Source organism: Balearica regulorum, chromosome 15, assembly GCF_011004875.1.
Source record: "Balearica regulorum gibbericeps isolate bBalReg1 chromosome 15, bBalReg1.pri, whole genome shotgun sequence".
Taxonomy (NCBI): domain Eukaryota; kingdom Metazoa; phylum Chordata; class Aves; order Gruiformes; family Gruidae; genus Balearica; species Balearica regulorum.
The window spans coordinates 1,066,311-1,085,076 of record NC_046198.1 but is presented as its reverse complement, the minus strand read 5'-3'; the positions used below and the strand labels follow the sequence as shown (position 1 = coordinate 1,085,076).

At 55.8% G+C, this 18,766-nt stretch overlaps 1 protein-coding gene across 9 annotated transcripts in view; it reads left to right on the top strand.

The window, feature by feature from the left end:
• LOC104635985 (ankyrin repeat and fibronectin type-III domain-containing protein 1) overlaps positions 1–18,766 on the top strand; it is a 248,229-nt gene that overhangs the window by 50,107 nt on the left and 179,356 nt on the right. For 2 of the 9 annotated variants that reach the window (XM_075767240.1, XM_075767237.1), the window contains exon 1: positions 3,618–3,817. The exons of the other annotated variants lie outside the window; for them this stretch is intronic. In XM_075767240.1, coding sequence (XP_075623355.1) covers positions 3,633–3,817 — 185 coding nt within the window. In that variant the 5' untranslated portion in view covers positions 3,618–3,632. Of the gene's footprint in view, positions 1–3,617; positions 3,818–18,766 lie in introns of those variants that run through there. 9 annotated transcript variants of the gene reach the window in all.

The following is an 18,766-nucleotide window of genomic DNA, read 5'->3' as shown; positions in this document are numbered from 1 at the left end:
GCAGGGGACCTGGCAGAGGTGCTTTCCAGTTCACTGCGCTTGGGCAGCCCTAGGACTTGTGGTGTTTGAGATGGCTGAGGTAGCTGTTAGGACTCCTGCTCGAAAAAGTGTCGCGGTTGTTTGGAACCTGGGACTGGAGCCGGTTCCCAAGTCTGTGATGGCGTCACTGCGTTTGGGGAGTTTTGAAATGGGAAGTGCTGGTCTCCACATATGCTTGCTTGGGCCGTAGAGGAGTGTGTGAGATGGACCTGGACACCCACATGGTTGTGTTTATGACTTGGGGTTTTCCCCCCAAAATGTCTGCAGACAAAGGGTGTGAGATGCTTATACAAACGTCAGAGTGATGGTTGCACAGGGGTGGCCATGTGTATGACAGCGCTCTGCTTTACCCCAACACGGAAAGTCCCAGCGCTGTGTGGATTTTGATTTCTGCTTTAACTGTCTCCTCCAGAGCTCCTCTTAAAAATCAGTTTGTCTCCTGCAAATGAAACTACTGTTTCACTTAATAGTAGAATGAAACACTTTGTAAGTGAAAGTGGGAAGCTGACTTTCGCATCACTGAGTACATGGCTGCAAACCCCAGCACAGCAGATTGTTAATGTGAAATTAGAGATATTTCAGCAATATCTCAGCAGATTGCCTCCGCCGCTTAATAAAAGGCGCGGAGCTCCTCTGGGAGATGTTCGTGTGACAGCCCTATCTTGAAGGGCTGACCACTCATTCCTCGAGCAAGGAAGGGCCTGGGGGCTGTTCCTTTGCCTTGGAGGAAAGGAGACAGCCTTTCCCTTGCCCCAAGTCACCAGAGGAAAAGCAGAGACTGAAATGCAAAGGAGAGATGCGGGAGCTTGTGCTGCTTCTGCCCCAGCGCGGGTTCTGCTTCGAGCCAGATGGGTCCTGGGTGAGCCTGGTCTGGGGGCCGGGATGCCCTGGGCGGCTGTGGGGCAGCAAGCCCCTCTTCAGTATCACTTTTTGATCACAGGTGGAGGCGTTTATGGAGTTGTCTTGGCTTTCAGGCATTGGTACCTTGAATCCCACTGCCCCCAGCTAGCCAGCCATGGGGTCTCAAGAAGGCACAGGTTCCTCCTGCTTGTTTTCCAAGTGCCAGCACTGCTGGGCTCCCAAGGAAGCTTCGCGGCCTGGCAGGAGGCCTGGCTCTCCTGTGAAGAGCTGTGGCTCCTTCCTGCCTGCCCAGGAGGGGATTGCAGAAATGTGGAGCGTAGGAGTGTCCCCCACACAGCCGGGGTCCTGGGCAAGGCTGGCCTGCTCCTTGGAGTGTGTCCCTCAGTCTGTCTGATCCTCCTCCTGCTTTTTCTACAGTCTTCCAAATTGCCCTTTTGTCCCCAAACAATGCTGCTTTGCAAATGCCAAAGGAGGCTCCCTGGGGCAGCATTGCTGCTCCTCTGCCCTCCCCTCAGGGTGGAGGAAGGGGAGAAGAGAGGGATTCAAATTAACTCCCCACTCCTGCTGCCCAGCCCAGCCCCTCTGTGTTGCCTTTGCCCGGCTGAGGAGCAGATAGCATCATCTCTGCCAGGTAACCGCTGCTGTCCTCCTCTGAAGGCATGCGTGTGCCTTAACCCAGCTGCGTTCCTCTTTTCCAGCAGGGAAACAGGAGTTGTCCCCTTCTGTCTCCTGCTTGGCTGGTCTCCCCCTCGGCTGCTGCCTCCCCACAGCCCCCTCCGCTCTCCTCCGGCTCCTCTGACCTCCTTTGACGTGTTGCATTTCACCGCGACTGGTAACGGGGAGCCGATGAGAGATAAGAGGGGTGACAGTGTTACCGGCTCACGCTGCGCCTGAAAGAGCCAGCGAGCGGATGCTCTGCCTCAGCCCTCCCTCCGCAAACGAATCGATTTTAGGAAGCGCCCTGGAGCCCTCCCCGGCAGCGGTGGAGCCCATCGGAGGGAGAAGGTGGGAGACGAAGGGGGGCGGCTGTGTAGAACAGCGGGTAGACAGCTTTATTTTCCCTGGCTGTGAGAGGGAAGCGAGCCTGAGCTCTTCCCCTCCCCATGTGTGAATGGGAGGGAGAAGGTGCTGGGGGGCCGCGTACCTGCCCAGCAGAGGGGCTGGCAGGGTCCCCCCGGTGCATCGCCAGCCCCCCGCTTTGTGCGCAGGTTTGCGCCTGTTCGCTCTGTTTTGCTGGGATGAATGTCAGCGCCCGGAGCGGGGAGGCAGAGAGCGGAGACGGTTCAAACGAATTAAAAGCCCCCCAAGGAACCACGGGCAGGGGGGGTGACGGTCCCTGGGAGAGTCACCAGCAGCCGGCGGGGGCTGGCGGCCGCCCGGGTGACCGTGGGCTGTGGGGCTCGTGCTCTGTGGAGCGTACCTGGCTGCTTCGGGTATTTAATTCGGAGCGGGAAGCTGAACCAGAACCTAGAGGAAAAGGGAGAAAATAAGGGAGGAGGGAAGCGGGGCTCGGCAAGGCACACAGCAGGTTTTCGGCAACGGATGGTCGTCCCCCGTTGCGAGCAGGCTGCTTGCAGGGGATGGCTCTAAACAGGGAAATAGCAATGAATGGATTTTTTTGTTTATTTTTTAACATGGCATCCACAACGGAGGGATCAAGAGAACTGGAAGGTAGCTTGCTGGTCTGCCAGTTGAGTTAATGCTGGTTTTCTTTTCTGTTTCCTTGAGGGGGTCTCGGCATGGCTGGGAGTTGCTATCAGACACCCTTTCCCCTGGATGCGCTTCACTGACTTAATCTGGCTTTGCTCCGTGGGGCTGGAGCGAGATTTTTTTTTTTTTTTTTTGAAGCCCTTGTTTTTCCTCCGCCCAGCTGGCGTCAGGCACTGAGGATGCAGAGACAAGTGCTCCTGACTAGGGGAGCTTTGCAGTAGGATTTCCCTTTGGGTTCGCAGCATCCCTTCACCTGCTGCCTGCTGGAGCTTGGGGAGCAGAGCCCGCAGGTGACCTCTAACCGGATCAGACTTGCTTTAAATGTCTGTCCCTCGCCTTGCGCTCAGGTGTCTGGTGACAGGCTGGAAAATCGTGTTGGGTAGGTGCTGCTGGAGGCTAAGGGGTGCCGTCTGCTTTGGGAAACAGGGAGGGAGGACAACTGGTGAACTCTGAATACCCGCAAGAAGAGCAAGCGGGGATCCTCTCCACCTGCTGTGCTGGTCTCCGTACGCTGTAAGAACAGACCCTTCGGAAATTCATCTGAACAGCCCATTTCTTGGGGTTTTTCATCGCTTTCTGATCAAGACAGCATCCCCTCACCTGACCGAGGGCCACCACGTCTGCCCTGGGCCACCTCCCCAGAGGTCTGCCAAGCGGCCGCTTGCCATGGGGGCTCGCAGACCTGTGCCATCACTACCGAGAGATCCTTTTCAGCAGGCGTTATTATATTTTTTTCCCCCTCTGCCTTAATTCAGCTCTGCAGCATTACACTAAATAAGCGTGCAGACGCCAGCCGCTCTTGTGGAGCCTGGCACCTGCGGTTGGCTCGGGGAGGCAGGGCTTCCTACCCTCAAAATTCGAGGGATCGCTGAGGAGCGCGCCGTGGACTGTCCAACAAGTAATTCCTGGCTAAACTCCTCCTGTCTTGTGCTGTCTCTCTCTCTGACTCGCAGCGCTCCCTTCCCGGTCCCGCAGGCTGACGGAGCGTGCCGGGTAGCGAGCGCAGCTGGGGTGTAGCATGCATGAGCGTGCGGTGGGACCGGCGCCCAGGGACGCAGGCGGGTGCGCGCTCGGACGCCGCAGGGGCCATGGCTTCGTTCGGGAAGCTGACGGAGTACTTCAGCCTGAGGAAGTCGAGGACGGAGCTGCGCTCCGGGTGGCGGGGCCGGCGGAGCGGGAGCTGTTGCTGTAGTGTCACCGAGTGCAGGTATGGGGTGGCAGTGGCCCATCTGTCCTGGTGCCTCTGTGTGAGCCTGGGGGGCTGCGGGGTGGGAGATGCAGTCCTTGGTGTGTTGCTTTCCCTTTACCTCCCCTGGGGCTGGGGAGGGGGCTGGGAGCAAGCCAGGAGCTCCAGGAGCATCACCTCTGTCTTCTCTGGGGCTCCTGAGCGGTTCATTGCCGTAGGGCGTCTCCAGCAGGTTCCACGCCCCGGCGTCCGTATCCCTGCCTAGGGCACGTCCCAGGTGTTGGTGGCACATCTCGGACGTCTGCTAGGTGACTGCGTGCACGTGTACCTGCTTGCCTTTGTCCTCCGCTTTCTGTGTTGTGCTGCTGCACTGTATCCTCGTAGGGCAGTGAGGTTATTGTACCGCAACTGCCCTTCCTTCCCTCTGCCCCTTGCGCTGCCGCATGCAAAAATCCCCGAGCGCGCAGGCGACAAGAAGCGGCTTCACAGGTGGAGTTGAGAGCGTGCGCGTACGTGGGGCTGATGGAGCCTCCTGGCGTGCACGGGGCGGGGAGGGGTGGGGGCTGTCTCGGTGGTGCGATGGTGAGGGGCTCCTCCGGGCAGACAGACACACGGTTCATCGTCAGGGATAAGGGGAATGTGCTGGGGAGAAGGAGGGTTGGCATTGGGCTGACTGGAAATCTGCTGGGAGCATGCTGCTGTCGGGGTGCTCAGGGTCACCGCGGGAGGTGGCAAGGCCAGCCCCAGCTGTAGGGTGCGCGTGCCCTTGTTTTGCAGCATGAACGCAGGTATTGCATTTAAGAAAATCGCTCTGTTACCTGGGCAGCTTCTCTCTCCTTGGATATTATGAGCAGCTGGTAGGACGTGGCTGGCGCTGGATGCTGCTCTGGGCTTTTCCCCTCTCTGAAGGCTCATGGCGGGGCAGAGGGTTACCAGCCTGAGCAGTGTGTCCCCCCAAATCCTCCCGCTGACCTGCGCACGGTGCCTCCCTGGTTCTGTAGGGGTGTGAGGGGGACATGGGAGGGAAAAATAGCACTAAGATATCCACTTACCTCCTTCCCTGGTTGTCGAGCATCTCATACTCTGTAAAGGTTATTAAAGTATCTGTGCAGACCAAAAAAGTTGGAGGTCTGTCGCTTGGGCCCCTCCTGCTGCTCTCCGTGTTGCTGAGATGGTGAGATGTGACGTGCCGTTGCCGTCTCCTCTTCACTCGACGGTTACAGGAGATGGTCGCCTCTTCCCCGCTCGCTCAAAGTGCAGCGTGGTTTCTCCAGAAACGCAGGAATGTTTGTGGCTGAGCCAGGAGCTTTGTTCTGCTCTTTCTTGGCATTGTGGACAGAAACCCTGGTTTCTGCCCGCCAGTTTTCGCTGTGCTGGTCCAGAGCCGGGTGTGAGGAAGGTCAGTTCTTCAGGTGTCGCTGAGCGCGGTGTGTTTACGTGGCTTGCTGGTGTGCAGCCGAGCGCCACGTGGAGAGTGAGTGTGCGCCACGTCTTGGCCTCTGTCTGTCACGAGGGAGGTGAGGAGGTGCTCCTGGGCTCCGCACCGTAGCGATCCCCATGCACAGGGTGCTACGGTCCTGGACCTTGTGGTTTCGGGGTAGTTGGGTGGTTTCCTGTGTAACGCGAGATGCCATTGTACCTTCCCAGCTCTGGGGCATTAGCCACGCAAGCGATGTTGCTGACGTGTAGCTCGTGTACCAAATTTTTTTTGGCGGATGCTGAGTGTGGGCACGTTGGAAGTGCTTCCCTCGTGCAGGAGTGTGGCTCACCGTGTGTCAGTCTCGGCTGCTGAAGCTCTGTCCTGTGTGGGGCTGGAAGATGTGGGTCCCCCAAGCAGAAGCTTCCAGACGCACCGGGATGGTACCACCGGTGTCACCAAGCCTGACACACCTGGAGCCACGGTCTCCCCACTCCTTCACGTGTTTTGTCCCCAGAGCCAGGCAGCCCGTCCAGGCCGACCCGGAGCGTGTCCCAGTGCCCCGACTTCCCCAGCGACAGGGCTTGAGTGCACCTGCAGATACTGAGCCCGTTCCCTTGATTGCGCACAGTTGATTATGAAAGTAAAAATAAGTGTTGATTGAAGCATGGGATGCTTTTGAAATCAGTGTCACTTTTCACCCAGGCTACTTAAGAGTCTGCCTTTGCCCCGCCATGGCTGTACACTGAGAAGCCCCAGTTGAGACCCCTGGCCCAACCTGCGCTGACTGCTGGCCATCCAGAAAGCCAGACGCTTTACGGCTGGGATCCAAAAGCAAATGAAAGGCATCTGCTGCCCTGCCTGACCGCGTTCTTTCTCTATACGGTGCTTTTTCTAGCTCTGATGAACAACTTGCTAATTTTATTTAATTTCTCTGTGCTAATGTGGGCAAATTAAATGAGGAATAAAGATGCTCAGACCCCACGTTTCCGTGTATACGGAGGTACTGGAGATCCTGCATCCCAGGCCCTGCCCTGGCCTTCGCGTGGCTCAGGGCAGCTGGGCTCCCACCGCTCTTCCCAAAGCCATGCGGTCCCCTGGGACCACGGCAAACATAGGCAGGTCCTCAGCAAAGAGGATGTGCTAACTGGAGTTATTAAATTCTAAATATAGTGGTCCCACACATTCTCACAGGACCTAACGGATATTAGCAGGTGTGTAGTTATGGTCTTAAGTACTATGCCTGCATTTTTAAACTACGCCTCCAGATAAAGCAACGCGTATGAGGCGGGTTGAGTAAGTCTGCTGGATTTGGGAATTTGTGGGCTCAAACCTGTACGCAAAAGAGGGGAGCCCAGCCATAGCATCGTGTTACCTCATGTTTAGGTGCTTTTGGGCAAACCTGCTGCTTCCAGGAGCTCTTCAGCCTCCGACATGCCTCGTGCCCTCCGGCTGTGCCGTGACCCGTGGCGCCCAGCTATGTCGTGATTTACACCTTTGCTGTTGTGTCAGCAGGAGGTTCTTCCAACCTGAGACTTGCCAGCTGCGCTCAGCAGGAGGCCGGATGCTGTGCTGTGGCATAGTGGCCCCGTGTTATTAACTCGATCTCCAGGGGCGGAGAGGCTCCAGGTGTGACGAGCTGGGCACCAGAGCGGCCCCAGCATGCAGTTCATACTGGTGGAGTGATTGAGCATAAACGTACCAGCCAGGGCCGATCTCAGGGAAGCATGTGATTGATTTGCAGTAACTTTTTTCAATCTAGTAGCAGCATTGACGGATGAACCAAAGGCTCAGCTTGACTGGTTTTGGAGCTGTACCGCTTTGTGCAGGATGAGGATCATCGCAGGGGTTGATTTCTCCCCAGCACAGGGTGCAGGTGCCCGTGGGCAAAGGACGGGGGGGGCTGGGGATGCTTGCTCATGTTCGGGGGTTTTGTTCTTTGTATTATCTTACGGTGCCAACCTCGAGGTGCTTGTGCCCGGCTCTCTGCGTGTTGGCAGGATGGGTAGAGAGGATCTGCTTCTGGCACGGAGGAGTAATGAAAGGAAAAGAGAGGTTATACAAAATAGCTCATCTATTTAGTTAGCTATTTTTAAACTGAAAGGGCTGGACAACTAATTTTGGGTTCCTGCAGCTTTTGAACGTGGATCAGAAAATCGAGAAGGCTATTATCTTGTAACCGGGCTGAGAAAACGGCCTTGCTCTGCGCTTGTGCTGGGGGAGGCTCCAGGATGAGCCAAAGTTTTCGGAAGCAGGCTGCTGCCTGCCCAGGCTGCTGGTGTCAGCCAAGGCTGCTTAGCAGCGAGCTCGCCTGGCAGAGTCCTGGGCTGAGATCTGAGCGCTTGCGGCAATGCCGGGGGGATGAGGATCCGGCATCGTCTGACGGAGTTAGCCATTTTTGGAGACTTTCTCGAGGAGACTTTCTCGAGGAGAATTTCTCGAGGTGTGTCTGGCTAGCTGGAGCCCATCCTGGGCCTCGTGGGAGGCTGGACCGGAGCTGCCCAGGGAGCTGTTACCTCCCCTCCTTTGGGGTATTTTCCACGCTGGTACCCTGATCCACGTTCCTTGCTCTGTAGTTTGATGGGCTTTGAGGTGGGTGGGTGGGCAGGGGTAGCGGGCAATGTTTTCCTGGCAGGATTGTGCTTAGTTCGTTTTGAGTGTTTTAAAAATATCTCTTCAGCTCTGGCAGCGTGTCTGTGTTCAAGCATGCGGTCATGATGGGGAAGAGGAGGAACTGGCAAGTTTTGGGGCTGGAAAACTGCACTGAAGGAACAAATCCTGTGTTAGCCGCACATAGCATGCGAGAGAGAAAAATGGCAGCAGGTCTTCCACCTCTGGCGTACAGCGCAGCCTTGCAAGAGTCCCTGTCACTGGAGTGTGGCTGCCCTGTGCGTCATCCTGGGTGTATCACAGTGACACTGTGAGAATCCCAGACTGGTTTGGGGTGGAAGGGACCTTCACAGCTCATCTAGTCCAACCCCCTGCAGTGAGCAGGGTCATCTTCAACTACATCAGGCTGCTCAGAGCCCCGTCCAACCTGACCTTGAGTGTTTCCAGGGATGGGGCATCCACCACCTCTGGGCAACCTGGTCCAGTGTTTCACCGCACTCAGCATAGAAAACTTCTTCCTTATATCTAGTCCGAACCTCCCCTCTTTTACTTTAAAACCATTACCCCTTGTCCGATCACAACAGGCCTTGCTAAGAAGTCTGCCCCCAGCTTTCCTGGAGCCCCTTTAGGGATTGGAAGGGGCTCTAAGGTCTCCCCGCAGCCTTCTCTTCTCCAGGCTGAACAACCCCAACTCTCTCAGCCTGTCTCCATAGCAGAGGTGCTCCAGCCCTCAGATCATCTCCGTGGCCTCCTCTGGACTCTCTCCAACAGCTCCATGTCCTTCTTGTGCTGGGGACCCCCGAGCTGGACGCAGCACTGCAGGGGGGTCTCACCAGAGTGGAGCAGAGGGGGAGAATCCCCTCCCTCGACCTGCTGGTCATGCTGCTGGGGATGCAGCCCAGGACACGGTTGGCTTTCTGGGCTGCCAGCACACATTGCTGGGTCATGTTGAGCTTGTCATCCCCCACACCCCCAAGTCCTTCTCCTTGGGGCTGCTTTTGATCTCTTCATCCCACAGCCTGTACTGATACTGGGGATTGCCCCAACCCACGTGCAGGACCTTGCACTTTGCCTTGTTGAACCTCATGAGCTTCCCATGGGCCCACTCTCCAGCTTGTCCAGGTCCCTCTGGACAGCATCCCTTCCCTCCAGTGTGTCAACCACACCACACAGCTCGGTGTTGTCAGCAAACTTGCTGAGGGTTCACCTGATCCTGCTTTCTGTCATTGATGAAGATATTAAACAGTACTGGTCCCAGTCCAGACTCCCGAGGGACACCAGTTGTCACCGATCTCTGCCTGGACATTGAGCCGTTGACTGCTACCCTCTGGATGTGACCATCTAACCAATTCCTCATCTACCCAACAGTCCACCCATCAAATCCATATCGGTCCAATTTATTGAGAAGGATGTTGTGGGGACCTGTCAAAAGCCTTACAAAAGTCCAGATAGATGACATCTGTAAGCTCTTCCCTTGTCTGCTGATGTAGTCACTCCATCACAGAAGACCACTGGGTTGGTCAGGCAGGACTTGTCCTTGGTGAGGCCATGCTGGCTGTCTGGAATCGCCTCCCTGTCCTCCATGTGCCTTAGCAGAGCTTCGAGGAGGATCTGGTCGCTGATCTTCCTGGGCACAGAGGTGGGGCTGACAGGTTGGTAGTTCCCAGGGTTCTCCTTTCTACCCTTTTTAAAAGTGGGTCCAACATTTCCCTTTTTCCAGTCACCAAGGACTTCACTTGGCTGCCATGACTTTCCAAATATGGTGGATAGTGGCTTGGCAACTACATCAGCCAGTTCCCTCAGGACTCGGGCATGCATCTCATCAGGTCCCATGGACTTACGTACGTTCAAGTTCCTCAGGTGGTCACGAACCTGATCTTCTCTTGCTGTGGGAGGGACTTGTCACCCAATATCGCCTGGGGCATGGTGCTGGGGACTGATGAGCCCCAGTCTGGGAGTTTTTAGTCAATGCTGGCCGTTTGAAACGCACGTAGGCGTGAGAGCTGGTAGGATGGAGCAAGCAGCCGGTCGGGGTGTGTGGAGCAGTGCCTGGAGTTTCAGGGGAGCCTCCGTCCATCTGCCCGCCCTGATGGGTGCTCAGGTGTGTCTTGTGCACCCACCTGCAACACTTAATCTTGCAAATGTGCGTGGACCGTTTTTCCCAAGTGCTGTGTCCTGCAGCTTGAGCTGGGTGAGAGGCTTTTAACGCACGGCAAAACTTTCTCCCTGAAGAGGCATCTCATACGGGGCCGATAGTTTGACAGACTTTTCCAACTTTGTTTTTTGACGTGTTTTGAACAAAACCTTTCTGCTTCCAAATGACATATCAATATGGAAAGATACCTGCATTTTAAATGCAAAACCAAGTAAGAATCTTGGAAGTGTTTTGACTTAAGTGCAAAGTTTCCACCTGGAACTAAGGTGTTGGTGGCACTTGTATTTCAAACTTCCCGGCTCTGACGCCATCCTTGCCTGCTGGGAGGCCAACTGGAAAATGCGTGTGTGCATTTTTTTCTGAAACAGATCATTGTAACCCATGAAAAAAAAATTAAAAAATTGATGTCCATTGCTATTGCGTGGAAGTGTTCTGTGCCGATGCCTAACCAGGCTGAGCTGGAAATAGAGTCCTAAATCCAGTGTTAGTGACTCAGAGCGTGGCCCGCTTTGCAGGCATGCTGAGCACCCGTCAATCCTGTTAACTGTGGCAGGCAGCAGGCACTCAGCATCTTTACAACTTAGCTGGTGTCATTTGCGTGGCCGTGCAAGAACAGGAGGAGGAGCTTTAGGAGTTGGAGCTGAAAACTTCAGCCTCTTTCGGATGGAGGGATGCTTGGTCGGGGAGCTCGATGGCGGGTCGCAGGGTGCTCTCAGGGTGTGCAGCTGGATGGGTGGTTGTCCTCAAGCGCAGCTTGCGTGCGGTTGGGTGAAGCTCATTAGAAACCGGGAGCGTTGCTGCTGCTCTTTCCCACCTCACCTGGCATCGCGGTGCTGTGTGGTTGTGGCTGTTGGCGTGACCGGTGCCTTTCAGCTCTCGCATTTCGCAGCTGCCTCCTCCACCCTCCGTGCTGGTCGTGCGCGGTGAGGAGAAGGACCGAGTCTTCCTCCCCTCTCCTCTGCGTCAGCTTTTCCCCAGGCTGCGCGAGCGCCGCATCCCTGGTGTCTCACACAGATGACAAGCCGTCAGACGTAAACGGTTCTGTTTTGTGAGCAGAGTGGCAGTACCACGGGGGGAAATGACATTTAGCTTTTGTTGCTTGATTGAGCTGCCTGGGCTTTGCATATTAAACCTAAAGAGGCTTTTTAGCTTTGCTCTCCCCTGTTGTTTGTGTCTCTCTGGCTGTGATCTAGAAGGAAGGGGCTTGGGGAGCAGTATGGACAAGAAATCTCTTTTCCCATCAAACCTGTCCTTGCAAGGGGCCTGTCCAGCAGAACCTGACGTGTCCTGGTTCTCCACGGAGGCTTCTGTGCCCTGGGGGGAGGCCTGGGTGGGTGCCCTTCAGTTCCAGCACCCAGCGAGCTGGCCACAGCTCTGCAGCTCTCTCACGCTACCAGCACGTAAACGGGGGAAGCGGTGTGGACGGAGCCAGGCATGCCTGCCTTCTCTCGTCCGCTCCGCCTCTTGCTGCCCCCCAAAAGCCTACTCTTGGGGCTGGAGGTAGCGGCGTGTTTGAGATCTCTCCTGTGAAAGCACAGGCGCATGTGGGCCTGGGAGCTGGCTGGGAGTTCAAGTTTTTTGAGTCTGATGGACTGGAAAAGCACGCCTGAGCCCTTGGTGTCGTCTTGTTGGGTTTTGGGGTGACGTTGTATGTAAAGCCCAGTGATGTGGTTTGCATCCGGTGTTCCTCCTTTACGTCTAGCTTCTGGCCTCCTTTTAAAGCTAATCTTTGGGATGGGAGGTGAGGTTGGGAGCCCGCTATTTTCTGCACAAGCTGAAGCTAATCTTTGCCTGGGTTGGGGAGAAACAACTGGATAGTCATCCTTTATTTTGGAACGGTAGTTGGATGGGGTAGCGGGAGGAAGGGAAGTTATACTGGTATTAAGGGGAATTACATATGTAGCATGACTACAGAAAACTTCTCCTTCAGCAGAAAGCCTTGGCTTGTGAGTCACGGTTGCTAGAAAGACTGTTTGATTCCTAATTCACCCACTGTTTTGGCACTGAGTCACAGCTGGGTGGGTGTGCAGGTAGGAAACAGAAGCACCAGCAATACACACCGGGACTCGTGCACGGAGAAGGGAAAGGAAGTGATTTCAGACAGCGGATGTGAATTTTAATAGCTTCTAATAAAAGTGGTGGCTGGCAGGGGGAAGATTTCTGAATGGAGGTTGTCCCTGTTTGCCCTCCTCAGCCCACTCCTGCCTGCGCAGGGCAGCCCCCGGGGTGCGTGGGGGACGCTAAGCAGCCTGGCTCCTGCCTTGGGGGGCACGGGGGGCTCTTCTCACTCCACTCGTGGAGCAAATGCTGCTCTCCAGCTGGGAGTGGGTTTTGAGGGGGGCCCTGCTGGGTGCAGGGGAGCTACGGGGGGGTGGGGTGGGGTGTTGGCTGCCGTCAAGATACCTTGCTGTGTCGGCATCGCTTGCCTTTGGAGGTGAAGGGAAGGGGCTCCGTGTCCTCGTGTGCCTCGAGGAGATGGTGAGCTGAATGGCACGCAGGGAGTCCAGGGGGGCAGCAAGCAGAGCCCTGAGCAGCAGGGAGGAGATGCTACTGTGATTTGGGGGGGTTGAGCACAGTATCGTCTACCCATCGCCCTGCTGGCATGCTCAGCGCCCTGGTGCAAGAGGCCGAGCAGAGGAGGACCTGTCCTGCAAACAACCCTGTCCTTGGATGCTGAAGGACCTCCTAAAAGTGACCCCCACACGAAGGGGAGAACTCAGAGACAGAGCGGCGCTGTGCCCAGCCTGGCACCCTTCTGCGGGGAAGTTTGGCGAGTGGGGTGTTTCCTTCAAACCCCTTGCTGGGGGAACAAGCCACCCCAGGAGGAGAAGGCTGCTCCTGCAAGAGCACCCGGTGGATGCTGTCCTGCGGGAGGTGGGCTGAGACGGGGCTCCTGAAGAGCTGGAGGGGAAGGGGACGGGGGCTGGGTTGACAAAGGAGACTTTCTGAGCCCAGGGAGAAACATTTCAGAGAAGAAAGGAAAAAAAAAAAAAAAGGAGACTTCTATTTAGAATATTTCAAATGGGAAGACCAGAATACTGTCTTTAATAATTGAAAAGTTAAATTTTTAAATTCTGTTTTTTCTCCTGTAGGAATAGTTGGCAATTATACAAATTTATGCAGAATATTTTTAGTTTGCATTTTTTGATGGGGAAGAATGCAGGAAGGAATAAACAGTTTCTTCTGGTTAGCTGGCTATGGGGGGGAGCAGAGCAGAACCCCGACCCTCACCCCCCACCAAGGCAGCCCCTTGGGTGTGGGCACCACTGCCCAGAGCACCCATGTGCTCCCATGGGTGTTCGGTGCTCGGAAGCCACCAGAGCTGGTGTTCGTGCTGACCGGCAGCTCCAGGCCCGCTGCTGCCCACCTTGTGCACAGAATTCCAGTGACCACCTCTGTTACATCGTTTTTTGGCTGCAAATCCATGTTTGTGAAAAACTGGAAAGCTTCAGTGCATTTTTCTGTTGCTTTAAAGAACAAATAGATAAAATTTAGATAATGGAAGGTCTCTGTCCTGGTGCACGTTATAGAAGTCTCCAGAGATACACCCGCGGCTGGCACCCCCAGGGTTGCAAGGGGTTGCCACTCGGAGCAATAGAAACTCATGAGTTACTTACTCCTACCACCTTGATGGCCTTCCAAAGGCGTAAAAACTACATCATGTTTATATTCACGAGGAACAGAGGCCATTTTTATCTTGGGAAGGCTTGCTGCTGAGGAAATTCCCAGTCTGTTGTTGGCTGGGCTGGACTGCTTGGGATTTCGTCCTCCCTCCATCTCTGGTGCGGACGGCTGCAGCCTGCTCCCGCACAAACCCCCCAGCAGCCGGTAGGAGAATGTTATCGGGGAGCGCATGACGAAAATACATCCTGTGACCGAAGCATAAAGGCAATTTGCAGTAACGGTGCTATTAACCCCTCGTGGTGCTGTTCGATTAGGTGCAAGTGGTCGTGCAGGGGAGGAAAGGAGAGCGGAGCCCCGGCGCTGGGCTGCAGGGCTGATCGCTGCAGGGAGAAGAGGCGCCGGAGAAGTGGATTTCAGCAGGCGTGTTCCTTCCTCCCCCGGCGCGGGTGTGCTGTGAGGCCCTGAAGGAAACTGTGCTGGCTTTTAATGTTCGTCTTTTCCAGAGAGAGGTAGGGAGAGCGGGAGCTTGTTCAAACCGAGGGGTTTTAGGGGCTGTTTTTCCTCCTGAGGGGCAGCGGCAGGCACGTGCTTCCCCTGGCAGAACCAGTCTCTGCCTTCCTTAGCAGGTGCCGAGCCGAAATTGCTCGTGGACAGCCTGGCGGCTAAAGCCGCGCCCGGGCTCTTGCTTGGAAACAGGATGCTTTCGGGCTTGGCTTCCCTTGCATGCCATGGGACGGACCCGCAGCCCGGCCCGGCGGGGCAGCGTCTTGCCCTCTGTGCTGGTGTACAAGGCGCTGGCTGGGACCGAGACGTGAGCCTGCCCCGAAGGAAACCCGTACCCGAGGGCTCCTGCCCGGCCTCCCCTCCCACAGCCGGGGCTGCCGCTCCGAGCCCAGCGGCTGATCAGCGCCCTGCTGCCGAGACCGGGAGTGGGTCCTTTCTGGTATTTTTGGGCTGTTGGCTCCTTGCTCTTCCTTGCAAGCCAGATAAAACCCGCTAACCCCCCAGTGCGGGAGGGCAGAGCTGAGCGGCTGTTGCAGGGGGTCCTGCCCTGGCCGAAAGCTCTGCTCCCAGCTCCTGGCGGCATCCGTTACTCCTTCGTCGAAAGCCTTTTTTTTTTAGGGATGTTACTGTGACACGTTGGGAGCATAAAAATCTGTCTTGTTGAATTGGGCTTGTTGTCCATCTGACCGTGGAGGTGACCTGCCCCTTGTACTACTCACGCTCTGGTGCTTCAGAGGAAAATGAGAACCAACCTAAGGCTCTGTGTGAAAGATGGTGCCCAGGAGGGTTTAAAACAACAATATGTTGTCCAAGCCTGTGATTCTAAATATGATTTTTTTGCCCCAAACATATGAAATAATTATTTTTGCCAGGAGTCAGTAGTCAGAAATAGGCCAGCTTTGCCATCGTTAGCCTGAAGTGCTGGAAAACTTGGTCACGCTGCAGAAATTACAGGATTTAAAACAAACCGAGCAGCCCCTGCAGATGTCTGGAGTCTTTATGCTTTCTGTGCTGCAGCACGTAGAGTTCATGCCTGAAGGTCTACCCCTGTGTTTGTCAGGAGCGGCAGTGTCCTTTCCAAGATGATCTCAGCGGCTTTTTGTCTCGTGACTCGGATTTTGAAGCAACAGGGGAGACCAGCCCTGTGTCATGAGACTGGGAATGGGATCAGGAGTTTGGCCGAGCAGCCGGTGGGCATCCCTGGGAGGGGTCGGGCCGTGCCGGGCGGCTGCAGGGAATGATTTTGTGCTGGCGCAGGGTCTCTGAGAGGAGGGTGGTGGGTGCTAGAGGTTACTGCGGTGCTGGGAGTCCTGCTGGACCCTCTTCACTCCTGCTGAAAGGTGTTTGCAAATGTAAAGGAGGCAGTTAAGTATTTATCTTAGACTTTAGGCAGCCTTTTAAAATTTGAGCCAGGATGCTTGTCTTCCGTGTTACTTGCGCTTCATTAGCTTTTGTCTCTGAAATTTTTCAAGGGCAAACAGGAGATGAGTAATCGCCACAGAAGAGAAGCGGGAGCCAGTACACAACAGTCTGTGGTTCAGCATCTTGTGAACCCGGGAAGCGGGAGGTTTTTGCTCTGTCCCAGCCCTTGGCAGGTCACGTCACCCCTTCTCATCTCTGCTTTCCCCCACCTTTAAACATGGGTTTCAGCATGGCACTGAAAGCTGTGTCATTTAAAGCAAGGAACTGTGTAATTGTCTGCACCACTCTTCTCTGGGCCGCCTTCTGTCCCCTGACGTAATGTGCCTGCTGCACAGCGGCTGCATCCCAACCATGTTTTGCTGTCCCTCGCCTGCCTCGGGGCTGGCCACGTTTGGTCACTGGCGTGTCCCTGGCGCTTGCATCTGCTTGTGAGCTGACTTTGTGTGCAACATCTTTAGGCGAGCTTCCTAATTCCTCTAAAATACCCTTCTTAATAAGGCAGGGAGTGCAGCCTCAGCCCTCTTTCTCTTGGAGAGTTGTCCGTGAGCCTTTTGTGTTCCCTGAGGAGCATCCCGGCTGCCTTTGCCTGTCCTCTTGGTGTCACAGGAGCCCGGACGGCAGAGCCTGGCTACGAGCACGGGGACCCTGGGGTGCTCACAGTGCTGGTCACTGAAGATGCAGGTCATGCTCTCGAGCTTGCGGGGAGGGAGGGTGTTCGCCCGCTCCGTTGTCGTGCCGGGATTCACGTGTTCACCTTCGTCTGCCCTCTTTCCCTGTTTCTCAGAGCTCTGTGAGCAGGATAAATGTTCACACTCCCTAAGTGTTTCTGCTTCTTTCCCTGGCCCTGGGGACTTTCTGTCTTTGGACTTTGTTTTTGTTGAGGAAGCGAAACTCCAGCAGGTCTGGCCACCTCTGCCAGCGGCCTCCCGAGAGCCCGGCGCCAGCTTCGCCCCTGTTAATGGTCCGTGGGTCAGCATGGCGGGTGGGCAAGAGGGTGCCCAGGACTCATCTCCCCTGCGGGACGTGGAGGGGATGGTCTTGTGGCATCGCAGGGACAGAGCGTGTCTGTGTGCCGGCGTCCGGTCGGGGCAGGGTGACCCCCTGTGGGGTGCAGGTGAGCTGGGGAAAGCCCTGGGGGGGACTGGGGAGAGCTCCCCGCTGGCCGGGGATTTGGTTCGCTGCCAATGGAGCTGGAAAAAAGGGTTCTTTAATGAAAGAAACCAGCGTACTTTGAAGAAATGAACAGCAGTGTCTGGCCCCAAAGTATTTCCTTTTTCCCTTTTTAACAATTACACTGAAGCGAATGCTGAAATGGAGGTGTGTCTGTAAAACACAGCCTTGGTGCTTGGGTTCACAACTGCCGATGTGCAGTACGAGTGGTTTTTACCCTGTTTCCCTGAAGCGGTGTGTGAGGCTGGCCGGGGCTGGCTCTGCCTGGTGACCGGCTTGGGCTGATGGCGTGGTGCCGGGGGGGAGCGCTGGCAGAGCGGCAGCAGGTCTTTAGCGCTGAGCAAATGCCCGCTGGGCGAGAGGCTGTCGGTGGTGTCGGCGCTCGCCGGGTGTGACACCGGCTGTCGTGCACCGGAGCGCTCAGGGCTCAGCAGGCAGCTGCTGCCACGAAAATGACTTTTGGCCTTTTCCTGGGAAATTTGGTAACTGAGCCCCAGCGCAGCAGGGTGGCTGCTGGGAGCGGGGCTGGGTCCCGGGGCATGGCTGGACTCGGAGGGGCAACGGGTGCCGAATACTCCTCCTCCGGCCAGCGCTTCTGAAACGTTTTGCTGAGGCCATCCCTGTGTTTCCTGGCATGTGGGGTGTCTGAAATCCTCTCTTGCACCTCCTGAAGCCCGTGTCGCCCGTCCTAATTGGGGACAGGAGCAATTGTTCCCCTGTGGAACAATCCCCTTGTGGCCGGTGTTTTGTTCAGTGCTTGGGCAACGGCCCCTGATGGAGAGGTGCACTTCAAGCTGCAGAGATGGCAGGAGAGGCAGCTTTTGCAAACCAGCTGGTGGAAATCATGGTATTTACCAGCTCACAGCTGAGCCAGGGAAGGTATTTTTATAGCTTCACATAGTTTGGGTTTTTTTCTTTTCTGAACTTGCAAGCTGAATGCTGTTTTGGTTTTTGTTTTGCTTTGAAACTGTTTCACAGCCAGATAAAAGATGCTGTGTTTTCAGCTATCATCCTCTGCTCCTCAGCCCCTGTTACCTTTTAACAACACGAAGACAGTTGTGGAGGCTTGGCTTGAACTGGGGAGAGGGATCTCACATGGCTGAACTCCTCCTGCATGAGGACATCAGCTGTGCTCCATGCAGGCAGCAGGAGGGGTTGCTGCTGCCTCCTCTCTGGTCCCAAACACTTAAAAGAAGGAACGCAGCGTGGTTGTGTGGTCCCCAGCACAGGACTAGGACTGTCTGAATTTCTTGTGCTCCGGGGACGTCCTTGGGAGCGGGGAGGATGTGGCAGCAGCGCCTTGCAGGTGATGGAGAGGAGCTGTGCGGGCTGGGGAGAGGGACCGTGCCTGGGGCTCGGCTGTCCTGGGCAGCGATGCTCGGCCTTCTCTGTTAGCATGGTTGCCTCCCTCGGTGGACTTGGCTGCTCCTCTCTCCTGCTAAAAACGTGGCTCTGCGTGACGGGGGGGTCCTGCCGCGAGGAAGCGGTGGATTGTTGCTGCACATGACGTGGGAACTGGTGCGGGTCTGCGGCTTCTGCGTCGGCTGCTGGATAGTTAGCTCAGATACGTATACTGGGCAGCGAGAAAAGGTTTTCTGTTTGGGAGTTTTTCAAATGCGAAGGGAAGATTTCTCAGTGATTCCCCCCCCCCTCCCCGGCTTTGCAATTCACAGGGCCGCTGGAAAGGTACCAGTGACTCACGGGTTTGCCAGCACCTGATAAGGATTCCAGAGCAAACCAAGGCGACTTGCACACACGCAGATGCCCTGTGAAGGCTATACTCTTCCTAAATCCCTGCGCTCTGTTTTTTGAGGTCACCCTGTGTTTTACCCGGTTGTGTCACTTCCTCTCAGACTCCTTCTCTAGGCTTCCCCGCTGCTGTGTACCCCCTAAAACTTCACTCCCTGCCCTCCGCGGGGCCCTGTCGCTGCTCTGGGCTTTGGACCATGCTGACTCGCAGCGCGGAGGCTGCTGCTGCTGTCGCCTTGTGCTTCTGTCCAGAAACAGCTTCTGAGGCACTCGCAGCCTCCGCTGCTTCACCTCTCCTGCTGCTGCCTTTGCCTGCAGA